Source organism: Lagopus leucura, unplaced genomic scaffold (genome assembly GCF_019238085.1).
Source record: "Lagopus leucura isolate 7727_CA_CO unplaced genomic scaffold, USGS_WTPT01 Super-Scaffold_100001, whole genome shotgun sequence".
NCBI classification, from domain to species: domain Eukaryota; kingdom Metazoa; phylum Chordata; class Aves; order Galliformes; family Phasianidae; genus Lagopus; species Lagopus leucura.
The window spans coordinates 11,855,553-11,879,196 of NW_024962262.1; the positions used below are offsets into that span (position 1 = coordinate 11,855,553).

General features: G+C 47.6%; 3 protein-coding genes across 6 annotated transcripts in view; 2 read left to right on the forward strand and 1 right to left on the reverse strand.

Annotated features, from left to right (window-relative positions):
* CAB39L (calcium binding protein 39 like) overlaps positions 1–4,656 on the forward strand; it is a 66,654-nt gene extending 61,998 nt beyond the window's left edge. For all 4 annotated transcript variants that reach the window (XM_042866886.1, XM_042866885.1, XM_042866887.1 and 1 more), the window contains one exon: positions 3,149–4,656. In XM_042866886.1, coding sequence (XP_042722820.1) covers positions 3,149–3,328 — 180 coding nt within the window. In that variant the 3' untranslated portion in view covers positions 3,329–4,656. The remainder of the gene's footprint in view (positions 1–3,148) is intronic.
* Positions 4,629–8,050, forward strand: LOC122177482. Its single transcript, XM_042866889.1, has 3 exons — positions 4,629–4,652; positions 4,761–4,877; positions 4,966–8,050. Exons 1-3 carry the CDS (start codon positions 4,642–4,644, stop codon positions 5,495–5,497), a joined length of 660 nt encoding a protein of 219 aa, XP_042722823.1. The 5' UTR covers positions 4,629–4,641; the 3' UTR covers positions 5,498–8,050.
* On the reverse strand, positions 6,813–22,563 carry CDADC1 (cytidine and dCMP deaminase domain containing 1). Its single transcript, XM_042866883.1, has 9 exons — positions 22,476–22,563; positions 16,467–16,561; positions 14,587–14,764; positions 13,263–13,841; positions 12,758–12,807; positions 12,007–12,176; positions 11,279–11,468; positions 10,211–10,271; positions 6,813–8,350 (listed from the first exon to the last, which is right to left on the reverse strand). The coding sequence occupies exons 1-9, from the start codon at positions 22,561–22,563 to the stop codon at positions 8,277–8,279; spliced, it is 1,485 nt and encodes a 494-aa protein (XP_042722817.1). The 3' UTR covers positions 6,813–8,276.
* Between the last annotated feature and the right edge of the window lie 1,081 nt (positions 22,564–23,644).

Here is a 23,644-nt window from a genome sequence, read left to right on the forward strand (position 1 = left end):
TATTGCGTTCATAGAGTCACAGAATCATTAAGGTTGGAAAGACGTCTAAGAACATCTCATGGAGCCATCAGCCCATCCCACCATGCCTGCTAACCACGTCCCTCAGTGCCACACCCACACGGTTCTTGAACACAGGGACAGGGACTCCACCACCTCCCTGTGCAGCTTGTGCCACTGCATCACCACTCTTTCTGAGAAGAAATGTTTCCTAATCTCTAACCTGAACCTCCCCAGCTGTTGCAGGCAGCAGTGTGCAGTTGACAGTCTGTCAGGTGTCAGCAAATGCCCAGGGGCTGGCAGAATCATAGAGTCATGGAAGCACAAGGTTGGAAAGGACCTACAAGATCATCTGGTCCAACCATCCTCCCATCACCACTGCTACCACAAGCACTAAACCAAATCTCACAGCTCCTCATCCAGGCACCTCTTGAACACTGCCAGGGACGGCGACTCCACCACCTCCCTGGGCAGCTTACTGGTTGCATGTGTTTGGCATAATAATTAATTTGTGATGTCAGTTCCTGGGCAGCACAGATGGAGAGAACAGTAGATGGGTTGTAGTAGGGTGGAAATGTGCATGGATGTTTCCTCAGTGAGGCATGACATCCTTGAATTTCATGGAATTCCATACAAGTTAATTGGCTCTATAAAGGTTTTTTTCAGGATGGACAACATCTCTTTCTGGAGAGGCTTTGGAGTAATCTATCCTGAGACCAGAGGAAAATGTGGCTAAAATGAATGATGGGAGATTGTGCCAACAGGGACCATTTGTCACACAACAGGGGATGAGATGCTGTTATAGTCATGTTGTCATTCTTACTGTGGGACAGAAAATGCAGGCATCCTGTGTTCCATGACTGGCTGTGTATGTGTTCTGTGAAAGCAAGCGTATACACAGTCTGCCAAGTGGTGAATGTACTTAATGGTTTGTCAAGAGGAAGGACATTGGGGTACTTTTGGAGTCAGTGACGCTGTGCAATTTGGATTTGATCATAGAATCACAGAAGCACAAGTTTGGAAAGGACCTACAAGATCATCTGGTCCAACCATCCTCCCATCACCACTGCTACCACAAGCACTAAACCAAATCTCACAGCTCCTCATCCAGGCACCTCTTGAACACTGCCAGGGGCGGCAACTCCACCACCTCCCTGGGCAGCCATTCCAGAGCCTGACCACTCTGAGAGAAAAAGTTCTTCCTCATGTCTAATCTAAACCTCCTCTGATACAACTTGCGGCTGTTTCCTCGGGTCCTGTTTGCTGCCTGGGAGAAGAGGCCAAACCCCTCCTCATCACAACCTCCCTGCAGGCAGTTGTAGAGTGCAGTGAGGTCTCCCTGAGCCTCCTCTTCTCCAGACTAAATAATCCCAGCTCCTTCAGCTGCTCCTCATAAGACTTGTGCTCCAGACCCCTCACCAGTTTCGTTTCCCTTCTCTTGACACATTCCAGGGCCTCAATGTCTTTCTTGCAGTGAGGGGCCCAAAGCTGAACAGAGTACTCGAGGTGCGGCCTCAGCAGTGCTGAGTACAGAGGGATGATTACCTCTCTGCTCCTGCTGGCCTATTTCTAATGCAGGCCAGGATGCCGTTGGCCCTCTTGGCCAGATGTTGCTCTGTGAAGGACTGGAGCACCTTGCAGGACAGCTGTTACCGTGGGGTGGCTGCCCCGAAGGGATCCCTGAGAGTCCCGGCTGTGGGTGCTGCTGTTGGGAAGCTGTATGCAGCATAAGGCTGTAAATGTCCCTGTTCATTGCAGAGGGACCACAGCCTGGCCATGCGTGGGTCACTGTGCGCGTTGCACCTCATGTCATACAGCTGCATGCAGGGAACTCCCACATGGCAGGATATAGCCCAGATGTGCATGTGGGCAAAAAGGCAGGAGAGGAAACCTGTGGGAGCCATGGGCTGGGCTGAGCAACAGTTCTGCCTGCATTGGTCCGGACAAAATGCCATTCTGTGCTGTAAGCAGATGTTTGTTTTTATTCTGGTTTGAACGGGCTCAAAGGGAAACTGGCTGTTTTCCAGTTCTGTCCATCCTTAATTTCTTCTCGTTGGGTAGCGAATAGTTCAAGTTATTTGTGTCATTGCACAAGCACTCAGCACTGTTTTGTTGACCAGCCATGGCAACCTCAGCACCAGCCCGCATGGGAGCTCCTCCGGGGCTCTGGCGTGGTGTGCTGGCTGAGCCCCCATCTCCTTGGCCTCCTTGGGTCCTGGCACTGCTGGCCTTGAGTTCCCGTTGTCAGGATGCCAGAGAAAATGCAAAAGCATCAGTGCAGGGGTGATGTTCAGAGCTATGGGTTTTACAAGAAGGAAAATGAGAAAGCAGCTCAGATAAGCCTGAGCAAGTGATTATTGAGAGCAGTCTGCCCACAGTGCTGGTGAGTGGCTGGGTGTCCTGTCACAGAGCCATTCAGTCGTCTGAGTTGGAAGGGACCTCAAAGCCCACCCAGTCCCAACCTCCTGCCATGGGCAGTGCCAGCCAGCAGCTCAGGCTGCTCAGGCCCTCATCCAGCCTGGCCTTGAGTGCCTCCAGGGCTGGGGCACCCACAGCTTCTCTGGGCAGCTGTGCCAGGGCCTCTGAGTGAAGAATTTCCCCCTGAGGATGGCCCGCCTCTCTGCTTGGCCCCGCTGAGGGCAGACCGGAGCTGGGTGCACCCACAGCACTGCTCCGCCTGCTGTAAATTTCCACGCTGCTGGGATCGGATTAGGCCAGGGGAAGCAGAGCCTCTGACGTGTCTTCCAAACCAAAACAAAGTCGGCAAGGCTAATTTTAGGCCTGGGTTAGTATGGAAAGGATATCAAAGCTGACAGGGAGCTTTTTCCATTCTACTTATAATTAACAAATGTCTTAAGACTTGCATGTGGGGGAGGCTGAGGAAGGATAGCCCGCTCTCGACAGCGGGGTTTGCAATCAAGCGTTTTATCAACAAAGAGTAAAACGGAGGGGAAATGACACCACACACAGGCACAGCTTTGCTCCAGGTTGCATTGAACCAACACATCCGTAGCTCCGTGCCCTGGGACAAGGTGTGTGCAGTGCTGCTCTGCCAGCCTGCATGGCTGGGGAGCTGTGGCTGCGGCAGCGCTGTGACTGACGGCTCCTCTCCCTCTTCTCCCCCTGCCGTTCCTGCTTTGTGTGCATGCAGGTTTTTGTGGCCAGTCCAAACAAAACGCAGCCCATCGTGGAGATCCTGTTGAAAAACCAACCCAAGCTCATTGAGTTTCTGAGCAATTTCCAGAAAGAGAGGACGGATGATGAGCAGTTCACCGATGAGAAGAACTACCTGATCAAGCAAATCCGAGACTTGAAGAAGCCGACGGCATAAAGAACTCCACTCATTTTCCACTGCAGGCATTAATCTCTTCTGTTAAGTTCCTCAGTGTCCCTTAAACACCACAGTAGTGCTTGAGAAGGCACGGCAAGTGCCTGGGTTTTTTATTTTGTCTTTGTTCCTAGATGTCAAGAGTATAGGGGTTTTACATGAAAGCTAAAAGAAAAAACAACCTAGAATAATATATTATTTTTAATCGAGACTAGAATTATTTATGTCAGTTTAGAATCCCTCTGAACTAGAAGCCGCTCTGCCATTTGTGCTCAAGGAGGACAAACCTCCTAGCTTATCTCTGTGGGCAGGCTCGCATGCTGGGGAGCGCACGAGGAGCTCCTGTGTGCCGATGCTTTCCCTCTGCACCCATAGCTGTGACTTTGTTTGAGTGCTGCACACACACACATGACTGTGAAAGAGTATATTTGTCTCTGGAGTTAGCTGCAGTTACAGATTCTGGTTTTTTAGCCAAAACAGTCACGTTTTTCCTTTGCTTTTGTGTTCTCGTCTTTGAGCTTTCTTTAACCCTAGATCAGAGGTTTTCTGTTCAGTCTGCGCTGGGGAGGTGGATGAAGGCAACTGGCTGGGCAGAATCATGCACTGCAGGGTGCCCAGCTGGAGGAAGGTGAGAACACCTCTCTTGGTGAGATGTGGCCTCAATGTGAGCTGCTGTGTGGCCCTGGGGCTGCAGGAGCTGCTCTCAAAGCTGAGAGCATCTGTTGGGTGCTCACGTTGAGGCCTTGGAGCACCTAAAGGCTGCTGCTTACCTGGTGTTTTCTATCTGGTCGTTCACACGTGGATTCAGGTTCCGCAGAGGCAGTCATTGCACTGCTCACTCATTCAAGGTTGAATAAGCTGTGTGATCCAAACAGTGTTTCCTGTGTGTGTTGGGACAGTATGGGGTCTTTTTTCAGTGGGATTGAAGGTGTTCTCTGGGGCTTCATCGGGATGTGGAGTTTGAGAGCAAGGAGTGGAAATGTCTTGAGTTCTTGCCAGCTGAAGTCCTGAGTTGTGCTGTTTGTTGCAAGGTTGTTTTGCAGCCAAAGCTGGCACTGATGCTTCAGATAGAAAGGCCAACTGAATTGTGAAAATGGAGCAAGGCTTTTTCCAACATAAAACTGTTGTATATTGGGGTGACTGATACTTCTATTTATGTGCTATGAAAAAGGGATGAAACTGAACAGATTGTGGAGTCATGGGTTTGTATTGTTGGTTTTTGTTTTTTTTTCAGATGTCAGATATACACACACACAAAAAAGCACATCTTAGTTGCCTGGAATTTAAAAAGAAAATATTTACAAGCTATTAAAGGCATGATTACCAAGTAAGCCATATCTCTATGATTGCTGTCTTTTTTTTTTCCCCTCTTGCCCTTCGGGAGAGCAAGCCTGCATGGTGCCAGATTCTTTCTGCCCTTCTCCTGGCACCTCAGGCTGTGGTCTGGCTGCAGCACGAGGAGAGGTGATACCTACTGCCAGTGTTGGTGTGAGCAGAACGTGCCCAGCTGCCATCCTCTGCCCACTGTGGTGGCAGGCATCCAACCACAGCAGTAAGGACTGGTGGGAAGTCTGTGCGTGTGGGAAAAGAGGAAGAAAGGGCTGGTTGTACACTGAAAGGACTTGTTGGGTTCTCTGCAGTTTGTTGCACAAGGAACTTCTCCTGACGCCGGATATTGCCAGCACACCTCAGCTGGGTCAGCTCCAAGCTCAACTTGCACGGCTCTTTGAAAGAAGCAAAAGAAAGGGTGAACGAGACGTCAATCACCGTGCTGCTGTTTCACGCCCCTTAAATAAAGACGGGGTCTTCGAGCTGAAGATGGAATTCGCTGTTTCCATCGGTTCACTCATTCACGGCCCGGGCGCCGCTCCAACAGCTCCGCATTTCCCCGAGATCGGCACGTGGGGGAGCTGTGGCCGCAGGACCGAGCTCAGTGCTGGGAGAGGAGCGGGAGGAAGCGAGGGCTGCAGCCTTTCCGCTCCACTGCCCACCCCGCAGCCGCGCCAGGAGTCAGGAGGGAGCATCCCTGACTTCAAGCTGTCAGCTGTGCGACTGCTGCAACAGGAGAGCGGGAGGGAGCTGCCAGCGGAGTGGCAGTTCCAAGGGAAGCTGCTGTGTGCTACCACCTTCTGTAAGAGAGCAGAACTGCAGCGCATTCTGCCCCGGCTCTGAAAATGCTTTGTCCAGGTGTGCCACGTATGTGGGCTGCAGAACTGGCACTGCGCAGCCTGGGAAGCAGAAGGAGCCCAAGGACGATGAGTGCAGTGTTTGACAACACCTCTCTGCAGTTCCCTTGCTGTGCAGAACAGTCAGCCCCACATATGTGGCACTGTGACACCTTCATTAGTGACACGACCACCTGCATCTGTTAGAAATCGACCGAAACCATCTGCCTGCTTTGCCTTGCCAGTCTGCAGGCGATGTCGCTTACCGGATCCAGGCAATGAAAGCCCAACGTTCTATCTGCAGCTCAGCAATACACTTCAGTACTTACTGCCAGAATCATTTATTAGCAGAAAACATCTTTTGCTGTAAGGCAAACAATTAGCAGAGAATTTCTGTAATTCTTGGTGAAGAGGCCAAACTGTTAGCAGCAGCTCATACCTGCAATTGAAAAGACTGCTCTGAGATGAACCAAAATGCGTACAGAAATTTCATACTTACATATAAAATATATAGTTTTACATTTCTTAACTTTAAATACATCGTTCTTTTGATGTAAGAAACACACACCCTACAGTTCATTTGCAGAAGCGCAGCAGGAGATGCCCGACCTCGCATGCCTCCCCTGGGCGAGCAGACGAGATGCGCAGCAGTGCCTGCAGTCTGTGGGTCAAGAGAAGCCCCTGCTCACGTTCTTCCTAATCTGCAATCCCAGCAGGAAACACAGCAGAGTTACACAGATCATCAGAGCCTACGGACATTTGTGAACCTCTGCTCAAATCTGCTCTGAATCCATCCAAAGATGGCGTGACAGCAGGTCAGACTTGCAAGCCTTCAGCCTCAAAAGCAATTCCAAGTTTCACAGGAAGTTTTGTACAAAAATCCCTTTTAAAAAACCAATAAAAACTGAAGGTAAAATCGTCACTCATGAAGGTTACAGCAGCATCCACTGCAGTGCAGTTATTTAACATGTGCCATTTTTGACGCGTACATCGTGATTTGCCTCTCCCTGTACCCAGGCCACCCACCACCTTTCAGGGACTTTTCCATCTCAGCCGTTCCCATAAAGACACAGACTTATCCTGCTTTGATACCAGCTGACCGATGAGGATAAAACCTCAACAGGCCTTAAACCTGCACTTATTTTTTCCCTGCTGCTACCTCAAGCAGGAAAGCACTGCTGATGGATGATGGAAACATGAAGGTGTCAGGGTACGGGGGTGCTTAAATCTAGACAGGGTTCTTCTAATCTGTAGAAAAAGCCAAGAGTAATCACTCTTACACAGGAAGAAATGGAAGGAAAACAGTATGACAAAGTAAAATGTTTGATTTAGAACAGATTATAATGACAGTCTTGCTTACGAAGCACCAATATCCAGTTTTAAACTCGAGTGGAAGTTACAAGCCATGAAACTTGACGAGAGGAAGAAAATCAGTTTGCGAGGGTTGCATGACATCCAGAACAGGAACATCCTCCCCAGGCCCAAGCTGGACTCTGTCTGACAGAGGCACAGACCTCCTGCAGCTGGACCTGCTGGTCCAGGATCTCAGGTCCTGTGCTCTGGACCACACGAGCTGGTGGCAGTTCAAAGAAGCAGCAGATCAGACACTTCCTCATGAGCTACTGTGCATATTTTTGAGGTGTGATGCAAAAAGTGGATTTCACCATCCTTCCCTTGGTTGACAAACAGGGTCATGTTTTCATCCTGGCCCTGGGAAAGGACAGCAGTGATGGTGGATCAGCCACTTGCCTGGCAAGATTTCTGCTGCTGACTGCACACACCTCTCACCTTACCCGAGGCTGTGTTCAGTTTCACTAAACTGAGAGAAAGCCTTCCTCCAGCTTAAGTAAGAGCAGATTCTCATGGTGTAAGAGGATACAAGCATCCCAGTTCTGATATGAAGTTATCTGATGAGCCGTAAGGAATGTCAGCTCCTTGCTGCAGTTCAAGAACCTACCTTAAACTGCAGGACCAGACTGCGTGAGAACAGTCTCCCTGCAGCTAATGCTGTGTTAGTACTGCTTTGCATGCTGTCCCATCACAGCTTTGCTATCCAAAGCCTGCAAAGAACAAATTGAAACTAAGCAGAATCTTAGGACACAGTTCTTCTTCCAGGGTTTTAAGGATGGAAGCAAAGGTGTAGGTTAATTCAGATGGGATGTGCTTGAGGCAGCACAAAGAACACACCCCAGCAATGCAAGTACCACAGAAGAAAACAGCTGTGCTGCCATGGTAGTTGGAAGAAATTATATATGAGAGACAAACAATCTCCAAATCACTTCTCCAACAACCATTATGTCCCAGTGGCAGTGTCTCCATTATACAGACTGAGAAGCAAAAGCCACTTTGAGGAACTGGGCCAGTTACTTATCTACCGTTTTCTTGGAGATTCCTTTGAGCACTCTACTTGAACCACAGCTTATTTCTGCATTCTGTGAACCCAGAACTTAGAAATCATTCCCTCAATCTCTACACCGAGCAAAGAGATAACATTTTTTTATTCCTCTGATCTACCAGCAACAAATTTCTGCATTTGTTCTTATGCATTAACAATTATTTGCCACCCAATTACTTTCATAGAAAATACAAGCAGCATTTTTTCCCCAGGAACTTCTAAATTAAAAAGACCTTCAAGTAATTCTGAAAAACATTCAAGGCATCATAAATAAAGTTATTCTAAAAATCACTTTCCAAACAATAAATAAAATCCTTCGTTATTTGAAAGTGCAAACAGGCTGCGTTATAAAAAGCACAGAGCAAGAATGCAGGAGTGCTTAAGTGATTATTCAGTAGTGACCAAGACACAGTTTCTTGTTCTGGTGCTGCTGATCATCTACCGATTTTGTCTTCTGAACTCCATCTAGAGAAAAAACAAAAGTGAAATGTTAATGCAAGAGGAGGCATTGTCTAAATATTCCACGCATACAGGCACAGGGGAGTAACACTGGGTGGGGGTGGGAGAGGCTGTCTTCTTTCCCATGAAGGGATCACACAATAGTCATTGCAAGAGGAACGTGTATTGCAGAAAGAGAGCAAACTGGAACAGTGTTGAGAAGGGAAGCATGCCATCCCAAAGGAAACACTGTTAGAGAAATTAAGCGTTAAAGAGGTGTCAGACAAAAGGTACCACAGGGTGAATCTTTCTTCAGCTGAAACCCATTAGGACACAGAGGGACGAACACACCCTGACGTTATGCAACGATTACTAAACACTACCCTGAAGCCTTCTCTCTTTCTTTCTTCCCACGACTTGTAAGGAAATTGCTGGGAAGAGATTTCTCCACAGCTCCCTACCTGTTAGGCATTAGCTGGAATTAGCTTGTGGTATGTAGCTATTCATGTGCTACAAAACACCCGCTCTTAGCACAGTACTCATAGCTTGGAGCTACTGCCAGCTCTCTGCCTTTGGAGGTGTGGCAGTAAAGGATGAACTTTCCCACCAATATCCCACTACATTTTGTTGCTGTGTGACAGATGGCTGCAGCGGGGCACTCTGACGTGGAAGATGAAGCAAAGGTGTGTCACTGAATCTCTCCATGCAGAAAAAAACTGACACTTCGTTGACACCTGCTGAACGTTCGAGATGCAGCCCTCAGCACATCAAGTGATGGATGCTGTCTTTTGGGATAGCAAAGTGGTGATCCTTCTGGATTTCCTGGAGCTCAGAAAAACCATGACACTGTAACTGCTACACTGTGACACTGGCTAAGCTGAAGGCTTAAACTTCCAGAGCAGAAGACGAGTTTTCTTTTGCAACGCAGTAACACCAGGCTCCAGTTTGAAGACTGCAGAGCAAATTGCCAGCCTTGGCTGGACTGTCCTACTACACCCTCTGTGTAGACCAGATTAGACACATGCTGACTTCTATCTGCTGATGAATGATAGGCTACACAGGCAACAATTTCCTAGCAAAGGTGCCATCATAGCAGCTGTGAAATAGAAGTCACCTCTGCTGGTACAGATTTTTACAAGCACGGCATGCAGGTTCTTGTTCATTGCTGATGAAAATGCATAGCTAATCGTGGTGACTATGTTGAAAAATAGTGTTTTACAGATGAGAATTTCCTTTATCAAAGTGTTATTGGCTCTTATATCTGTTGTAGTTTCCATGGAAATAAATAGGAGGCACTACTTTCAGAGCAAACTACATACATGCCAGCAGGGTAGGACCCCTCTGTAGCACACAAAGGCTTCAGCATAAACACACTGCTTTCAGAAGGTGGCAGCTCCCCTGTACAAGGGTGCAGGTAGACAAGGATCTGGGGACCCGTGCCCCAGTTACAATAACAAAAGTACCCCAGTTCAAAGATAACAAAGATGAAGGGAAAAAATAATGTATGTATAAATGTTCACTGAAAAACACTGCTGTAGGTTCTCCTTCATTTAAGTGACTCAGAGTCTAATTTCTTCTGAGAAGAAGGGCACTCCAAGTCCCTTAAAGTCTTCACAGAACACAACATAAAACGTAGTAATGTAGTCTGAAATGATCTTAACAATAGCATTAGAAGATTTTGTAATTGTGTGCAAGTGCCCAGCATTTGTTAAGACAAGCTTAGATTTTTGACTTACCATCAGTTCATCTATTCAAAAAGTTTAGAGAAGCATTCATGGAAAAATGTAACTAACTGAAATCAATCCCCAGAGGAATTCAGATTTGTTTAACGCTTGATCTCACTTACAGACTTCAGTCATAAAACACATTAATGAAAAAACCACTTACTTTCCCTCATTGTGGGATCATGGAACTCAACGGCATTAGGGTGGCATGGATTTAACTGCCACTGGTAAAAGAAGAAAAAAAAGTTTATTTCATAGAATCATAGAAGCACAAGTTTGGAAAGGACCTACAAGATCATCTGGTCCAACCATCCTCCCATCTCCACTGCTACCCCAAGCACTAAACCAAATCTCACAGCTCCTCATCCAGGCACCTCTTGAACACTGCCAGGGACGGCGACTCCACCACCTCCCTGGGCAGCCATTGCAGTGCCTGACCACTCTGAGAGAAAAAGTTCTTCCTCATGTCTAATCTAAACCTCCTCTGGCACAACTTATGTTTGTTTGTTGCCTGGGAGAAGAGGCCAAACCCCTCCTCATCACAATCTCCCTTCAGGCAGTCTCTGAGCCTCCTCTTCTCCAGACTAAACAATCCCAGCTCCCTCAGCCACTCCTCATAAGATTTGTGCTCCAGACCCCTCACTTATTCCAGAAGACAGAAGAAAGAGCAAGGGGAGAAAGAAGTAACTTTCCATTGTTTGCTGTGAGCTGGGAAAAGAAGGGCTCTCCTTCAGACACACACTTCCTTTGAGGATAAAGATCCCTTAGGGCTTGTGTGGCCATTTATTCCCCTGAGATGGGGAAGCAAGCCTGCAGAGACTAACAGGACTGCAGTTTGGTATGGTGAGCACCCTGAGCACAGGTGCACTTGGCCACCCTCAAAACCCACCACAGCTCTTTGCAGAGCTGCCAGAAGGGCCTATGAAAGCATGCTGCCATCTCCCACCCCATGCAGCAGAACGGAGGTCTGAGGAGAACTTCAGCGTGGTGAACCGCCGTGTCAACAAGCAGCCACAAGTCAGAGGGCAATCTGCAAGGAAATGACATCCCAGAAAACAGGCACCACACAGAACATGGCACAGCATTCCTCCCCAGAGGTTCCAGAGCAACCTCAGTGCCACTCACGCTTGATTAAACAGCACACTCCTGTATGCCAGCTCTGTGACTGCTCACTCCACCCTCCCATGAATGCTACCCACAGGTTTTTGTAACACGTATTTTAGATACTTACAGTAAATTTGCTTACACCCTCCAGTTCACCAAACTTCATATAGGAAATATCTGCTTTCTTTTTTCCCGCATCGACATCTCCTGCATAGATTTGCTTGATACCAGCCCCTTTAATTAAAGGGACACATTCATCACAAGGACATTTTGTCACAAATATCATGCTTCTCTCGTCTGGCTTTATTTCTCGACACCTACAAGCAGTCAGAAAACAGAATTTCAGCATTTACATCTTGATAGTTCCAAATGGTGACAACAGGAAGAAGCAAAGAAGTGCTGTGCTATCTAGCACCTGCTCTCACAATCAGCTTATTCCTGCTTAAGAGCAGGAGCATACAGAACCACCTGGTCTGGTTTTACTACCTGTGAATGAAATGCCCCTCCTACCTTTCCATACATATCACATGTGGCGTCAGGAGCCTCAACAATTGCCACACTTCCATATTTCAGGTTATAGCACAGTCCTAGCAGGAAGCAGAGGCGGTGGCTTATATTTGAAAGATGGCTGCCACACACTGGAGTGAATTTCCTTTCAAAATCAAGTTCACTTAGATTCTGTCTGAAGAAACCCCACAGCTGACTGTGTCTGTGCACATCCACGTTCTGCCCCGTAAGTATAAACAAGACAGGGACTGCAAGCCACGTCTCTTCACAGTGACATCGTGCTTCTGTCACAAAATTATTTCTGAACTGTTGTCTCTTTTTTTTTGGTGGTAAAGATCAACTCATTACCTGAATGTCAAGGCGTTCTGCTCAGCATGTATGATGTATCTGAACTTCCTGATTTCCCGATCTTTTTGTTTGTCATCCATGTGTGGAAAATCAGCATATTCAGATCCAACAGGAAAGGCATTGTAACCGCAGCCTACGAAATACATTGCTCCTGTTCCATCACAGCTTCTCTGCAACAGTAAACAAATCAGGGAATTTTGAGATGTTTAAACTGAGTACTGAGTCACAGCATTGTGCAATATATGCTTTCACATTTTGTTTAGTATGCAAGCATTGTTAAGTTCACGCCAAGTTACAGCAGTTAGAAGAGAACTCAGCCAACTGCTGCATGTCTGCACAGTGCTGTTCCATGAAGCCACGCAGGCAAACTGCAGCAACACAGACAACAGACCAAACTGGGCTCTAAAGGCTTCCCTTTTTGCATAGTGTCAGAGGGAACAAAAAGTGTAAAGGATTTGGTCATCTGGAATACTGACAATTAGGGAAGCGAGCATGCTAAGAAGAGGCAGATACACCGTGGCACTTACTGACCTGATTTATACTTCCCCTTCATCTTGAGAGCATAAGCAGTGAAAAGTTAGGTACAAATAGTGAGAAGTACAGGGCTTTCTACAGCACTGCACATGTGTACAAGTTTACACATGGGTTCAAATGTTTACCTACTATGCATATGCAAATTAAAAGAAACACAAGCCCAAAGCAGATACAAGCATATACAAGGGCAAGAGAAGGCAACTTTCAAAATACTTACTGCTTTTTCTTCTGCCCAAATAATAGCTCCAACTCCTGTTTTATGATCCTCTGAAACACATAAATTTTAGCAGTAAATAACAAATGAGGTACTTCTAAGTCATGTACATACTAACATATTACATCCTACAGTAAGGTTGTTCTCTGGATAGGAGAAAGGAACGCAGGAAGACCGAGAGCTTTAAAGTGTTGAGAGCCTACTGCAAAGGCTGGGGGTGCTTCAGCAGCAAGGCCAGCCATTCTGTGATTTTGTCAGGTCCATTTTTTGCCAGATGCTGAGAAGCAACCAATATGTATAAATAAGAACACACGTGCCAACAACACATACAGAGCAGCACGACGATCTGAGATTGCAAACCATCAAAACCTCGGATTTATTACTTAATTGCTGCCATTCCTTAAATATGTGGTAATGCTCAAACTAGGAAATTCAATAGAAGCAAGATGAAATAACCAGGAACTCACGCACACGAGATCCATTCCTATCCCCTGCAGTAACAACTCACCTGTCCGGTAGGCGAGCAGCCTGGCTTGTACCATACAGTGCCTTGCAATCTCTTGGGGCAAACCCTGATGGCATGTTTCATTTGCTGGCTGTGGTTCACTGCTGTAAAATCCAAAGCAACCAAAGACAGGGACGCTGGCAGCCACCGTGGCCAAGACCAAGACCAGATCTTTCATATTTTGCCTAAGATTGCTGAAGTATGGATTTTCACAGAGGTTCTCCAGTCCTATGGTCATCAATATTTGCTTGTGTGTTTCCTCATTTGAAATCAGGAATAAACTTTCATATTCTTTAATTCTTTCTTGTCTACATGCAGTATAAAAGTCAGTATTAAAGTCAGGCTGGGATTTGGCTATTTTTTTAATAAAATCAAGCTTGGTGGAAGTTTCTTCAATAAACTGCACCATGTAGCACACCAAGGGCTGAAGCAACACACACACCCGAGCACGGCTGTTTGACTTCAGCCTTTCTACTGCTTTGGCATCGAGCTTTGCATCACTGGTCATCACAGGATTGGATGCCTCATTCTGCAAGCTGATTTCAGGATCTGCAGGCCAGTAAGAAATCCTGTTCACTCCAGCTGGAAGAGAAGACAATGCAGAAAAAGGAGCCATTGAAGTACGGTGGGACACAAACCTCAAAAGCAATACATTATTGCCTAACCCTGTTTTTAGTCTTTTAAGGCCCCATGTGCTGCGTAAGGTATGGCTGGGCAATAAGAATGGCAGGAGCCCACCTGATTCGATAACCAGATCATAAACAAAAACAGAAATTTCTTAAGTTCCACCATCTTTGTGGCAGCATAATTTTGCATCTTACCTATAACAGATACATTGCCAACGCATAAAAATGTCTGTGATAATAGAAACTGCTGCTGAGATTCAAATCTAATCAGGAAGTGAATAATCCGTCTTCATCTCACTTGAAAAAAGGAAGACTTAAAGTACTTCCTTGTGATTTCTGCACCATCTTTATTCTGTGCCACTAATATGCAATGAGAGGACACGTTAAAAATGTAGTAAACAGGATCTGGTCATCAGGCTTAGGGTTGTTCTGGGAAAGTGCAATGGCTGTGTCAGAACCTCAGCACTGAGAGACAGGCACCACAAACAAGAGTTGCTGCACAAAGAAATACAGTCTCAATAGCAAACCCTAATATCCTGATCATCAGTTTCAGGAAATGCACATTCAATACTGTGGAAAATAACAGTGCAGGCTTCCATGAGCTGCCAATCAGCTAGGATAATCAAGGAGAAAATGGACGTTCTGACACCACCAATGGCAAGTGTAACAGCTGTTCCCACTACACTACAATCAGCTCTTACCGTTTACAATCATTTTTAAGCAAGTTGAACACGGTTTTCTGGAAAAGTAAAGATCACAGTTTTTAAGTCTCGATCCATGTTTAATGAGCGCGATCTGACCAGCATGCAGGTCTGGACTGGAACAGTGAAGACCAATAATGGTCATGTTTTTCACCACAACCAGACCGCTCTTCTTTACCTACGGAAAACAATGCATGGTTATTAGCATTACGTCCACAGGGAGATCACAGCTTCTCCCTGGTAACACTCATCCACCAGGAATGGAGTACAGTGCTCCCCGGTACAAATTTCCATATGGATCATTAAATAACCTCTGCTGTATTTCCACTAAGCAGTGCCTACACGTGGATCTTAATACCTGAGTGCTGCGTCTCTGTCAAACTTCACACTTGTCACCAATTCCTGTTTTTTTCTGACTATAGCTTTAACCATTAGAAAACTCAGGAGCTGCACAGAAAATTCCACCAACTACAACTTAAAGCCTCTCTCAATCATTCAGCTACTGTAAGTGCTGATGATTTCAATTTCTGTCTTAATCTTGATCATCCTGGGACCCAATAGGTCCTCTAGTTTTATTTCTGTTTTTTCAATTATAGACATGAATTGTGGTTCTAAATAAGGAAAAAGCCTGCAAGTCATAGACAAGAGCTCTTACATCTGGATTCCCACATGTTGTGAGGAAACTGAATACTGCCTAGTTTGATCACAGAATCACAGAATGGCCTGGGTCGAAAAGGACCACAATGCTCATCCAGTTTCAACCCCCTGCTATGTGCAGGGTCACCAACCAGCAGACCAGGCTGCCCAGAGCCACATCCAGCCTGGCCTTGAATGCCTCCAGGGATGGGGCATCCACAGCCTCCTTGGGCAACCTGTTCCAGTGCATCACCACCCTCTGGGTAAAAAACTTCCTCCTAACATCTAACCTAAACCTCCCCTGCCTCAGTTTAAAGCCATTCTCCTTTGTCCCATCACTGTCCACCCTCCTAAACAGCCGTTCCCTCTCCCATTGATGATGCAGATCTTATTATGCAATCCAGCTGTAACCCAAACACTTGTCTGTAAATTATTCGATTTCACTGTGTTTACAGAGATAGGGCTGTACCAAACCCCACATGTAACCCACGTGCCTTTCCAAACTGAATTACTGCGTTTCAACCTATATTTGAAGTCTCCATAGTGTTCATCTACCCCTCTTTCACAAACACAGCAATCAGTCTGGGACACGCAGTACAACACTCTGAAAACTACTCGTCACTCAAGTTATTATCCTATCTTTTCTTGTCCTGGTTGATATATGTGCAACGTGTCTCTGCACATGGATCTGCCGTGCACAAAGAAGTCATCATTTTAAAGAGGGTAATAAGAGCTCTGACTACAAACAGAGACTCCCTGTTCCAGGACACTGCAAATACCCCTGTACTTCAGTGTATAACTGGCAGGTATACAGAAGATTCATTCTGGAAGATGCTTTCTTTTCATTGTCACTAAGGTAGTTACCTACAAGCTGCATAAGAAAACTTCTCTACAGCCACTAAAACTATCATTGTAAGGACTCTCTCTACCTCACAACCAGTGGGTACTAAGGAATGCACAACATGTTATGCTTTTCAAAATACCCACCAGCATTTTTACTGTTTGCATCATCTGCTGGGGTTACGTCTTGCCTTTCAAGTGTTTTCACTAACAGCAGTTTGTGTAACTGTTCTGCTGTTTTTCTCTCACCGCATTTTCTTCTACCTCTAAGTAAACTCAAAAAAAACCTGTCAGCTTTTTCTTTTTTCTTCTCCAGACTATCTACTCTGTACAGAGTAGTTAGCTTACAAAGCTGTCAGCATCTGTTCAGAAAGACCAATTAACAGCAAGCTCTGATGTTTTACCTGTGATTTCTTCTGTTGTTCGGCAGAAGGAAAGAGCTCCATCCAGAGACTGAACAAAGTAAAAAGATTGACCTTAGAAAGCCTGGGTATTTGGCCTGCCATTAGAAGAAAAAAGAAATAGTTATTAAAGAGTATTTACAAATAAAAATGACATTGTTTTAATAACTAAGACGTATATCCTAGTCATGGGGGTGCCATAGAGGAGATGCTAGCAACCTTTCCAAAGCGGCACACCAGATTCCATGTTTCTTTCCTAGGTTAGGGGATAAATTTGCTAGAAGAACACAACCAGAGCTAGTGGCGAGGTCACAGAACTATAGAATGGCTTGGGTTGGAAGGGACCTCAAGGATCACCAAGTTCCAACTCCCTTGCCACGGACAGGGCTGCCAGCCACTAGCCTGATTAAGTGGTAGATCAGACCATCAAGACGTGGCTAACTGGCTGAGCAGCACCCTGCCTCTCCTTACCTTTATGTTACCAGATCCCACTTCTATCAGAAACATCCAGGCTTCCAGAAAGAAAAAACAAAACTGGCACAATTTCTATGTTTTACAAATTTCCTCACTTTTCATTAGCTAAACATGGAAGTTTCTGTTCTGTGAAATGATACAGAAGCGTTATAATGCAGCAAGACTTTGCTTATGATGAGAGCTACCATCAGCTTTAATGCCTTAATATATACTTCTCCCAACATCAATCCCAACTGCCAGTTTTCTAACTTGTCTGTAGGTAACAGAAAGGCTTTCCTCAGACACAAATAAAAGTTCTGATGAACATTTTCCACTTTGGTTACTGCAGAAACTCTATTATCAACCTTTCTGCTATGATAGCAGCCAGACTGTGGCTCTGGGCAGCCTGGTCTGGTGGCTGGCGACCCTGCACATAGCAGGGGGTTGAAACTCGATGAGCATTGTGGTCCTTTTCAACCCAGGCCATTCTGTGATTCTGATTCTATGAAATTCCAAATTATTCTGGAAAGTAAGTCAAGCCACAATGTTTGCAGCAAGATAATTCTACTCAAAGGTGGAAAGCATGAACCGCAGAGCAGATCCCATATAACTTCAGTTCATGTTACCAAATGATTCCCAGATGCTGACAGAAATGTGAGACATATGACTCAGCTTCAGGCTCACCACACGGAATGCTATCCCAGCACACATCATGGTCTCACACTGACACCCTCTGCATGACAGGACATGCCACTGTGCAGTCTTGCAGTCACAGCAGTTATAGAGAAACCTGTTTCTCAATTTGTACAGTCTGCTTAAATTTTGCTTAGGTTTTAACAAAAAAATTCAAACCTGTCACTGTGACTGAGTAACCAAAGGGGCAGCAAAGAACCACCATCAACCACCTTGTGCCGCTTTGAGTCTCATCTCAAAATTCAGATAGAATTCTGTAAGGCCCAGCACTCAGCATTCCAAGTGTCCCACAGCTGAAGAAGGAGCTGTCCTTACAGACTGGAAGGAGCATTCCTTGAGAGCAGCCCTGCAGAGAAGGACCTGGGGGTCCTGGTGGATGCAAAACTCAACGTGAGCCAGCAGTGCGCTCTTGCAGCTCGGAAAGCAAATGGTATCCTGGGCTCCATCAGAAGAGGGGTGGCCAGCAGGGACAGGGAGGTGATTGTCCCCCTCTGCTCTGCTCTTGTGAGGCCCCATCTGGAGTACTGTGTCCAGGTTTGAAGACCCCAGTACAAGAAAGACAGGGAGCTGTTGGAGAGGGTCCAGAGGAGAGCCACGAAGATCATCGGGGGACTGAAGGACCTCCCCTACAAAGACAGGCTGAAGGAGCTGGGCTTGTTCAGCCTGCAGAAAAGAAGGCTGTGGGGTTTGCAGCCTTTCAGTACCTAAAGAGAGCCTACAAACAGGAGTGGAATCAACTCTTTGAAAGGGTAGATAACAGCAGTATGAGGGGAAGTGATTTTAAGTTGAGGGAGGGAAGATTTAGGCTGGATGTTAGAGGGAAGTTCTTTACAGAGAGGGTGTTGAAGTACTGGAACAGGCTGCCCAGAAAGGCTGTGGATGCCCCATCCCTGGAGGTGTTCAAGGCCAGGTTGGATGGGGCCCTGGGCAACCTGGTCTGGTATTAAATGTGGAGGTTGGTGGCCCTGCATGTGGCAGGGGGTTGGAGATTCATGATCCTTGAGGTCCCTTCCAGCTCTGGTCATTCTGTGATTCTGTGAAGGAGCAAGCACTGCATTGCTCACTAATGCTTTTGCCCTCCCTTAAAGCAGTTTTGCCTCACACGACTGGCAAGGGAGAAGGTCAGTCTAATGACAGAGCTGTGAACCCAAACATTTAGGACAGCAGTTAAACGCATACAACACATGACTGCAATACCATTTTCAGACTGTACTTCTGCAGCATTTTTCACACAGAGGGAAGAACAAAATGAAGGCTTTTGGAAAGCAGCAACTGCCCTATTAGCAATACCACCTGATCCCACACTCACTGGGCTGCACAGCTGGGGACATCCCCTCACCACACACAAACACTATGAGGGGCCCATAATGAGCCCATTAGACATGCTTGCTAGCAAGCAAGTAGCACATGTGAAGATTTGTCTTCTCTTGTACTAAAAGCAAACACTAAAAGTAACTCTGGCAGCCATACTTCAATAAGCAGATTTTATTCTCTTAAACGGACACTGCACCCTCAGTAAACTGTAGATGACACCAAGAGGAGAGGAAGTACTGATATGCCTGGGAGAAGGAAGGTCCTACAGAAGAATCAGAACAGGTTGGACCAGTAGGCTGAGACCAATTGTATAAGGTTCGGTAAGCCCAAGCACTCTTTAGTCACAACAACCCTGTGCACTGCTACAGGCTTGGGGCAGAGTGCCTGGAAAGCTGCACAGAGGAAAAGTATCAGAAGGTGTCAGCTGACAGCTGGCTGAACATGAGCCAGCAGTGCACAAGTGGCCAAGAAGGCCAACAGCATCTGGCTGGTATCAGCAATAGTGCAGTCAGCAGGAGCAGAGAGGTGGCTGTCCCTCTGCACTCAGCATTGGTGAGGCAGCACCTCGAGTACTGTGTTCAGTTTTGGGCTTCTCACTACACTGAGGCTCTGGTGTGTGTCCAGAGAAAGGCAACGAAGCCTCGAGGGGTCTGAAGCACAAATCTTATGGGGAGCAGCTGTTCAGTCAGGAGAAGAGGAGGTTGTGGTGAGGCAGGGGTTGGCCTCATCTCCTGGTAACAATGACAGGACTAGACATAAGAGCCTGAAGTTGCACCACAGGAAGCTCAGGTTGCATATAAGGAAACACATCTGCTCAGAAGGAGTGGTAATGCACCAGCACAGGCTGCCCAGGGAGGTGGTGCAGTCACCAGGCCTGGAAGTGTTCAAGAACTGTGTGCATGTGGCACTGAGATAGTGGACATGGTGGGGATGGGCTGATGGCTGGACTGGATGATCTTAGCTGTCTTTTCCAACTTCAATGATTCTATGACATTCGAGTTCATCTGTGTTACAGCCCCACGTCACTCACTCACATTTACAATACCCAAATGACAAGCTAAAAAAAACAGCAAAATTTATTTCACCTCGCATGTCTACCATCATAATTTCTAAAATGGATTGCAATCTATCATACAGAGTAGACCCCAAATAGAATATGCCAGAAACAAATTGAAACTACTGGTTTATTGGACCTTATCTGGGTGCAAGATGTTGAACACATGAAAAGCAAACAGAAAAAAGTACAGAGTCTGCTTCCTGTTGTGAATAGATATAGATTTATCATGAGAAGCAGGAGGATATTATGATGAAAAAGGAAAGAAGGAAGGTCACAGCATTTCCACGCATCTGCATCTTCATTCATTTGCTCTTTGCTAACAAGAGCAAAGCCAGGCATGCTCTTTTCTGATGCATCAAAGCCTCCATTTCCCTATTAACACAGCCCATCCTCAAACACAAGGCACGATTTTCCTCCTGCAGGTCAAAGGCCTCACTGCAGTGAGGGAGAGTGTGTTTATGGAACGCGAGCTGTGAAGGGCAATGCTGAAGGCACCACTGTGGGGCACGTCCATGAGATGTGGCTCAGAATGTAATTAAGCCTGATTTGCAATGTGGGAATCCGTAGTTCAAAGTCTGAATGTCTCGTAAGACCATATCATAGAAAAACTAACACTGCTTTGAATGTCGTTAAGGAAGAGATCAGTGACATCCTTATGACCTTAAAGCACCTGGAAAGGGAAAACAGAAGACATGTGCAGAGCAAAACTGCAGTGAGAGTGGGATTCTCATAGAGACAGCCGGACACAGCCCCCACTGCCTGCCAGGAGAGCCAGCAGGCCTCAGCCCAAAGCTGTGCATGAATCATAGAATCAGTAAGACTGGAAAAGACTACTGCAATCATCCAGTCCAACCGCCAGCCCATTTCCTCCATGTCCACTAACCACATCACTCAGTGCCACATCTACATTGTTCTTCAACACTTTCAGAGATGGGGACTTCACCACTTCCCTGGGCAGCCTGTTCCAATGTCTCACTGCTCCTTCTGAGAAGAAATTGTCCTTAATATCCTTCCTCAACCTCCCTGGCAAAGGTTAAGGTCATTTGCTCTCATCCTATAGCTGTTACCTGGGACAAGAAGCCGACACCCCACCAACCTGCTCTCAGATCATTGTAGAGAACAATAATGTCTCCCCTGAACCTCCTCTTTTCCAACTAAACAATCATAGAATGTCTTAGGTTGGAAGGGACCTTAAAGATCATTAAGCTCCAACCCCCCTGTCATAGACAGGGCTGCTACCCAGCAGCTCAGGCTGTCCAGGGTCCCATCCACCTCCAGGGATGGGGGATCCAATCCACAGCTTCTCTGGACAGCCTGTGCCAGGACCTCACTATCTGTGACCAAATAATTTTTTCCTGATATCTAACCTAAGTCTCCTGTCTTTTACTTTAAAGCCATTCCCCTTCATCCTATCACAATCAACCCGTGTAAAGAGTCAGTCCCCCTTCTGCTTATAAGCTCCTTTCAAGTACTGGAAGGCCACAATGAGGTCTCCCTGGAGCCTTCTCTTCCCCAGGCTGAACAAGCCCAATTCCTTCAACATTTCCTCATAGAGATGCTCCAGCCCTATGAGCTTCTTTGTGGCCCTTCTCTGGACCTGCTCCAACAGCTCTGCACCCCTCCTGTGTTGTGGGTCCCAGATCTGGATGCAGTACTTGCAGATGGGGCCTCACAAGGGCAGAGCAGAGGGAGGCAATCCCCTCCTTCTCCCTGCTGCCACCCTTCTGTTGATGCAGCCTGGGATGCGGTTGGCCTTTTGAGCTGCAGGCACACACTGCTGGCTCATGTGCAGCTCTTCACCCACCAAGACCCCCACGTTGTTCTCTGCAGGGCTGCTCTCAATGAGTTCAGTCCCCAGCTTGTACTCCTATCTGGGACTGCCCCAGTCCAGGTGCGACACCTGCACTTGACCACTTCTCAAGCCTGTCCAGGTCCCTCTGGATGGCATTCCTTTTTTCCATTGTGCCAACCGCACCACCAGCTCGGTGTCGCCACCAAACTTGCTGAGGGTGCACTGGATCCCACCGTCTGTGCCACTGATAAAGGCGTTAAAGAGCACCAGTCCCACGACGACCTATGTGGGACACCACTCACGACCGGCCTCCACCTGGACACGGAGCCACTGACAACGACCTTCTGGCTACGACCATCCAACCCCCTTTTAGCTGGACCATACAGCCCAGCCAAACGATCCCATCTCCCTCCGCCGCTCCCCATCAGATCTGTGCTCCAGACCCCTCACAGCTCAGCCGCCCCTCTCCGGACACGCCGCAGGCCCTCAGGGCCTTCCTGCAGGGAGCTGCAGTCTCGCAGCACCCCACAGCGCCGTGCAAGAGCTGCCCAAACCCGTCCCGGCCACAAGTGGCTCTCCGCTCCCTCAGCGCCCAGCCGCAGCCACCCTCAGGCCGCGCGCTAAGGCCGGCCGTTCGCGGCCGCTCGCCCCTCGCAGCACCCCGCCCCGGGGCGCCTCGCGGCGGACGCGTGGCGGCGCTCACCAGCCATGCTGTCGGTCTGCGTGCTCGCCGCGCTCATTCGCGGCCCCCTCCCCGCCGCCGCCTCCTCCTCCTCGTCCGCGCCGTGCATCGGTGCCGGTGCCCACAGCTCGCCCCGCCCCCATAGCGCCGCCGCTCCTCCCCTCAGGGCGGCGGAGCGGCGAAGGCGTCCCCATGGCAACCGCCGCTGACGGGCGGCTGCTTCGGCCAATGGGAGGCGAGGGGGTGGAGGTGGGCGCAGCTTCCCTCTGGGGGGCGGGCAGGGGCTGAGGGGTGTCTGGGCGCTGGGGGGGGAGGGCGAGCGTGCAAACTTTGCAGTATGTAGTCATAGAGCTGCTTGACTACGGATGGACCCCTAAAGGCCATCCGGTCCAACTCCCCTGCAGTGAACAGGGATACCTGCAGCGCCATCGGGTGCTCAGAGCCCATCCAGCCTGACCTTGGGTGACTGCAGGGATGGGGCATCCGCCACTCTCTGGGCAACCTGTGCCACTGCCTCACCACCCTTATAGTAAAAACCCTTCCTTAGAACCAGTCCAAATCTCTCCTGTTCTAGTTTGAAACCATTTCCCCTTGTCCTCCCACAGCAGACCCTGCTAAAGAGTCTGTCCCCTTCCTTCTTACAGCCCCTGTTACTGAAAGACTGCTCCCAAGTCTCCCTGGAGCCTTCTCTTCTCCATGCTGAACAGCCCCAGCTCCCTCAGCCTGTCCTCATAGGAGAGGCGTTTCATCCCTTGGATCATTTTGGTGGCCCTGTGGATGCACTCCAGCAGCTCCATGTCCCTCCTGTGCTGAGGACTCTACATCTGGATGCAGTACTCCAGGTGAGGCCTCATAGCACAGAGCAGAAGGGCAGGATCAGAATTTGTTACTTGGGCTGCCCAGAGAGAGAAAGCTTGGGAGAGAAAAAGGGTTTTGTGTGTTTAAACTATTGTCATGTTGTCTTGAGTGAATGGTTGAGAGCTTAAATGCCTACTAGATATCAAATACCTGCATTGGGCTGCTGAAAGATGAGCTGCTCCTACATGGTTTGACTGCCTCTGTTCATGGTCTAACAGGTTAACAGAATAAACCCAGACTTCACATTTACTGTCTTTTATGGGGAGAATGAATTGTAATTAACTGGATAATTCTTATTGATTCCAAAAGAGGCAATGTAATAACTTTGAGAT

Excerpts from the sequence above, each read along its gene's own strand:
- LOC122177482 (XM_042866889.1), top strand. Across the intron at positions 4,878-4,965 it reads GCAGGCATCCAACCACAGCA|TTTGTTGCACAAGGAACTTC; the intron begins GTAAGGACTGGT and ends GGTTCTCTGCAG.
- CDADC1 (XM_042866883.1), bottom strand. The coding sequence starts at position 22,563 with ATGCACGGCGCGGACGAGGAGGAGGAGGCGGCGGCGGGGAGGGGGCCG. Across the intron at positions 16,562-22,475 it reads GCAGACCGACAGCATGGCTG|GCCAAATACCCAGGCTTTCT; the intron begins GTGAGCGCCGCC and ends TTCTAATGGCAG. Across the intron at positions 12,808-13,262 it reads GCTGCTCGCCTACCGGACAG|AGGATCATAAAACAGGAGTT; the intron begins GTGAGTTGTTAC and ends TATGTGTTTCAG.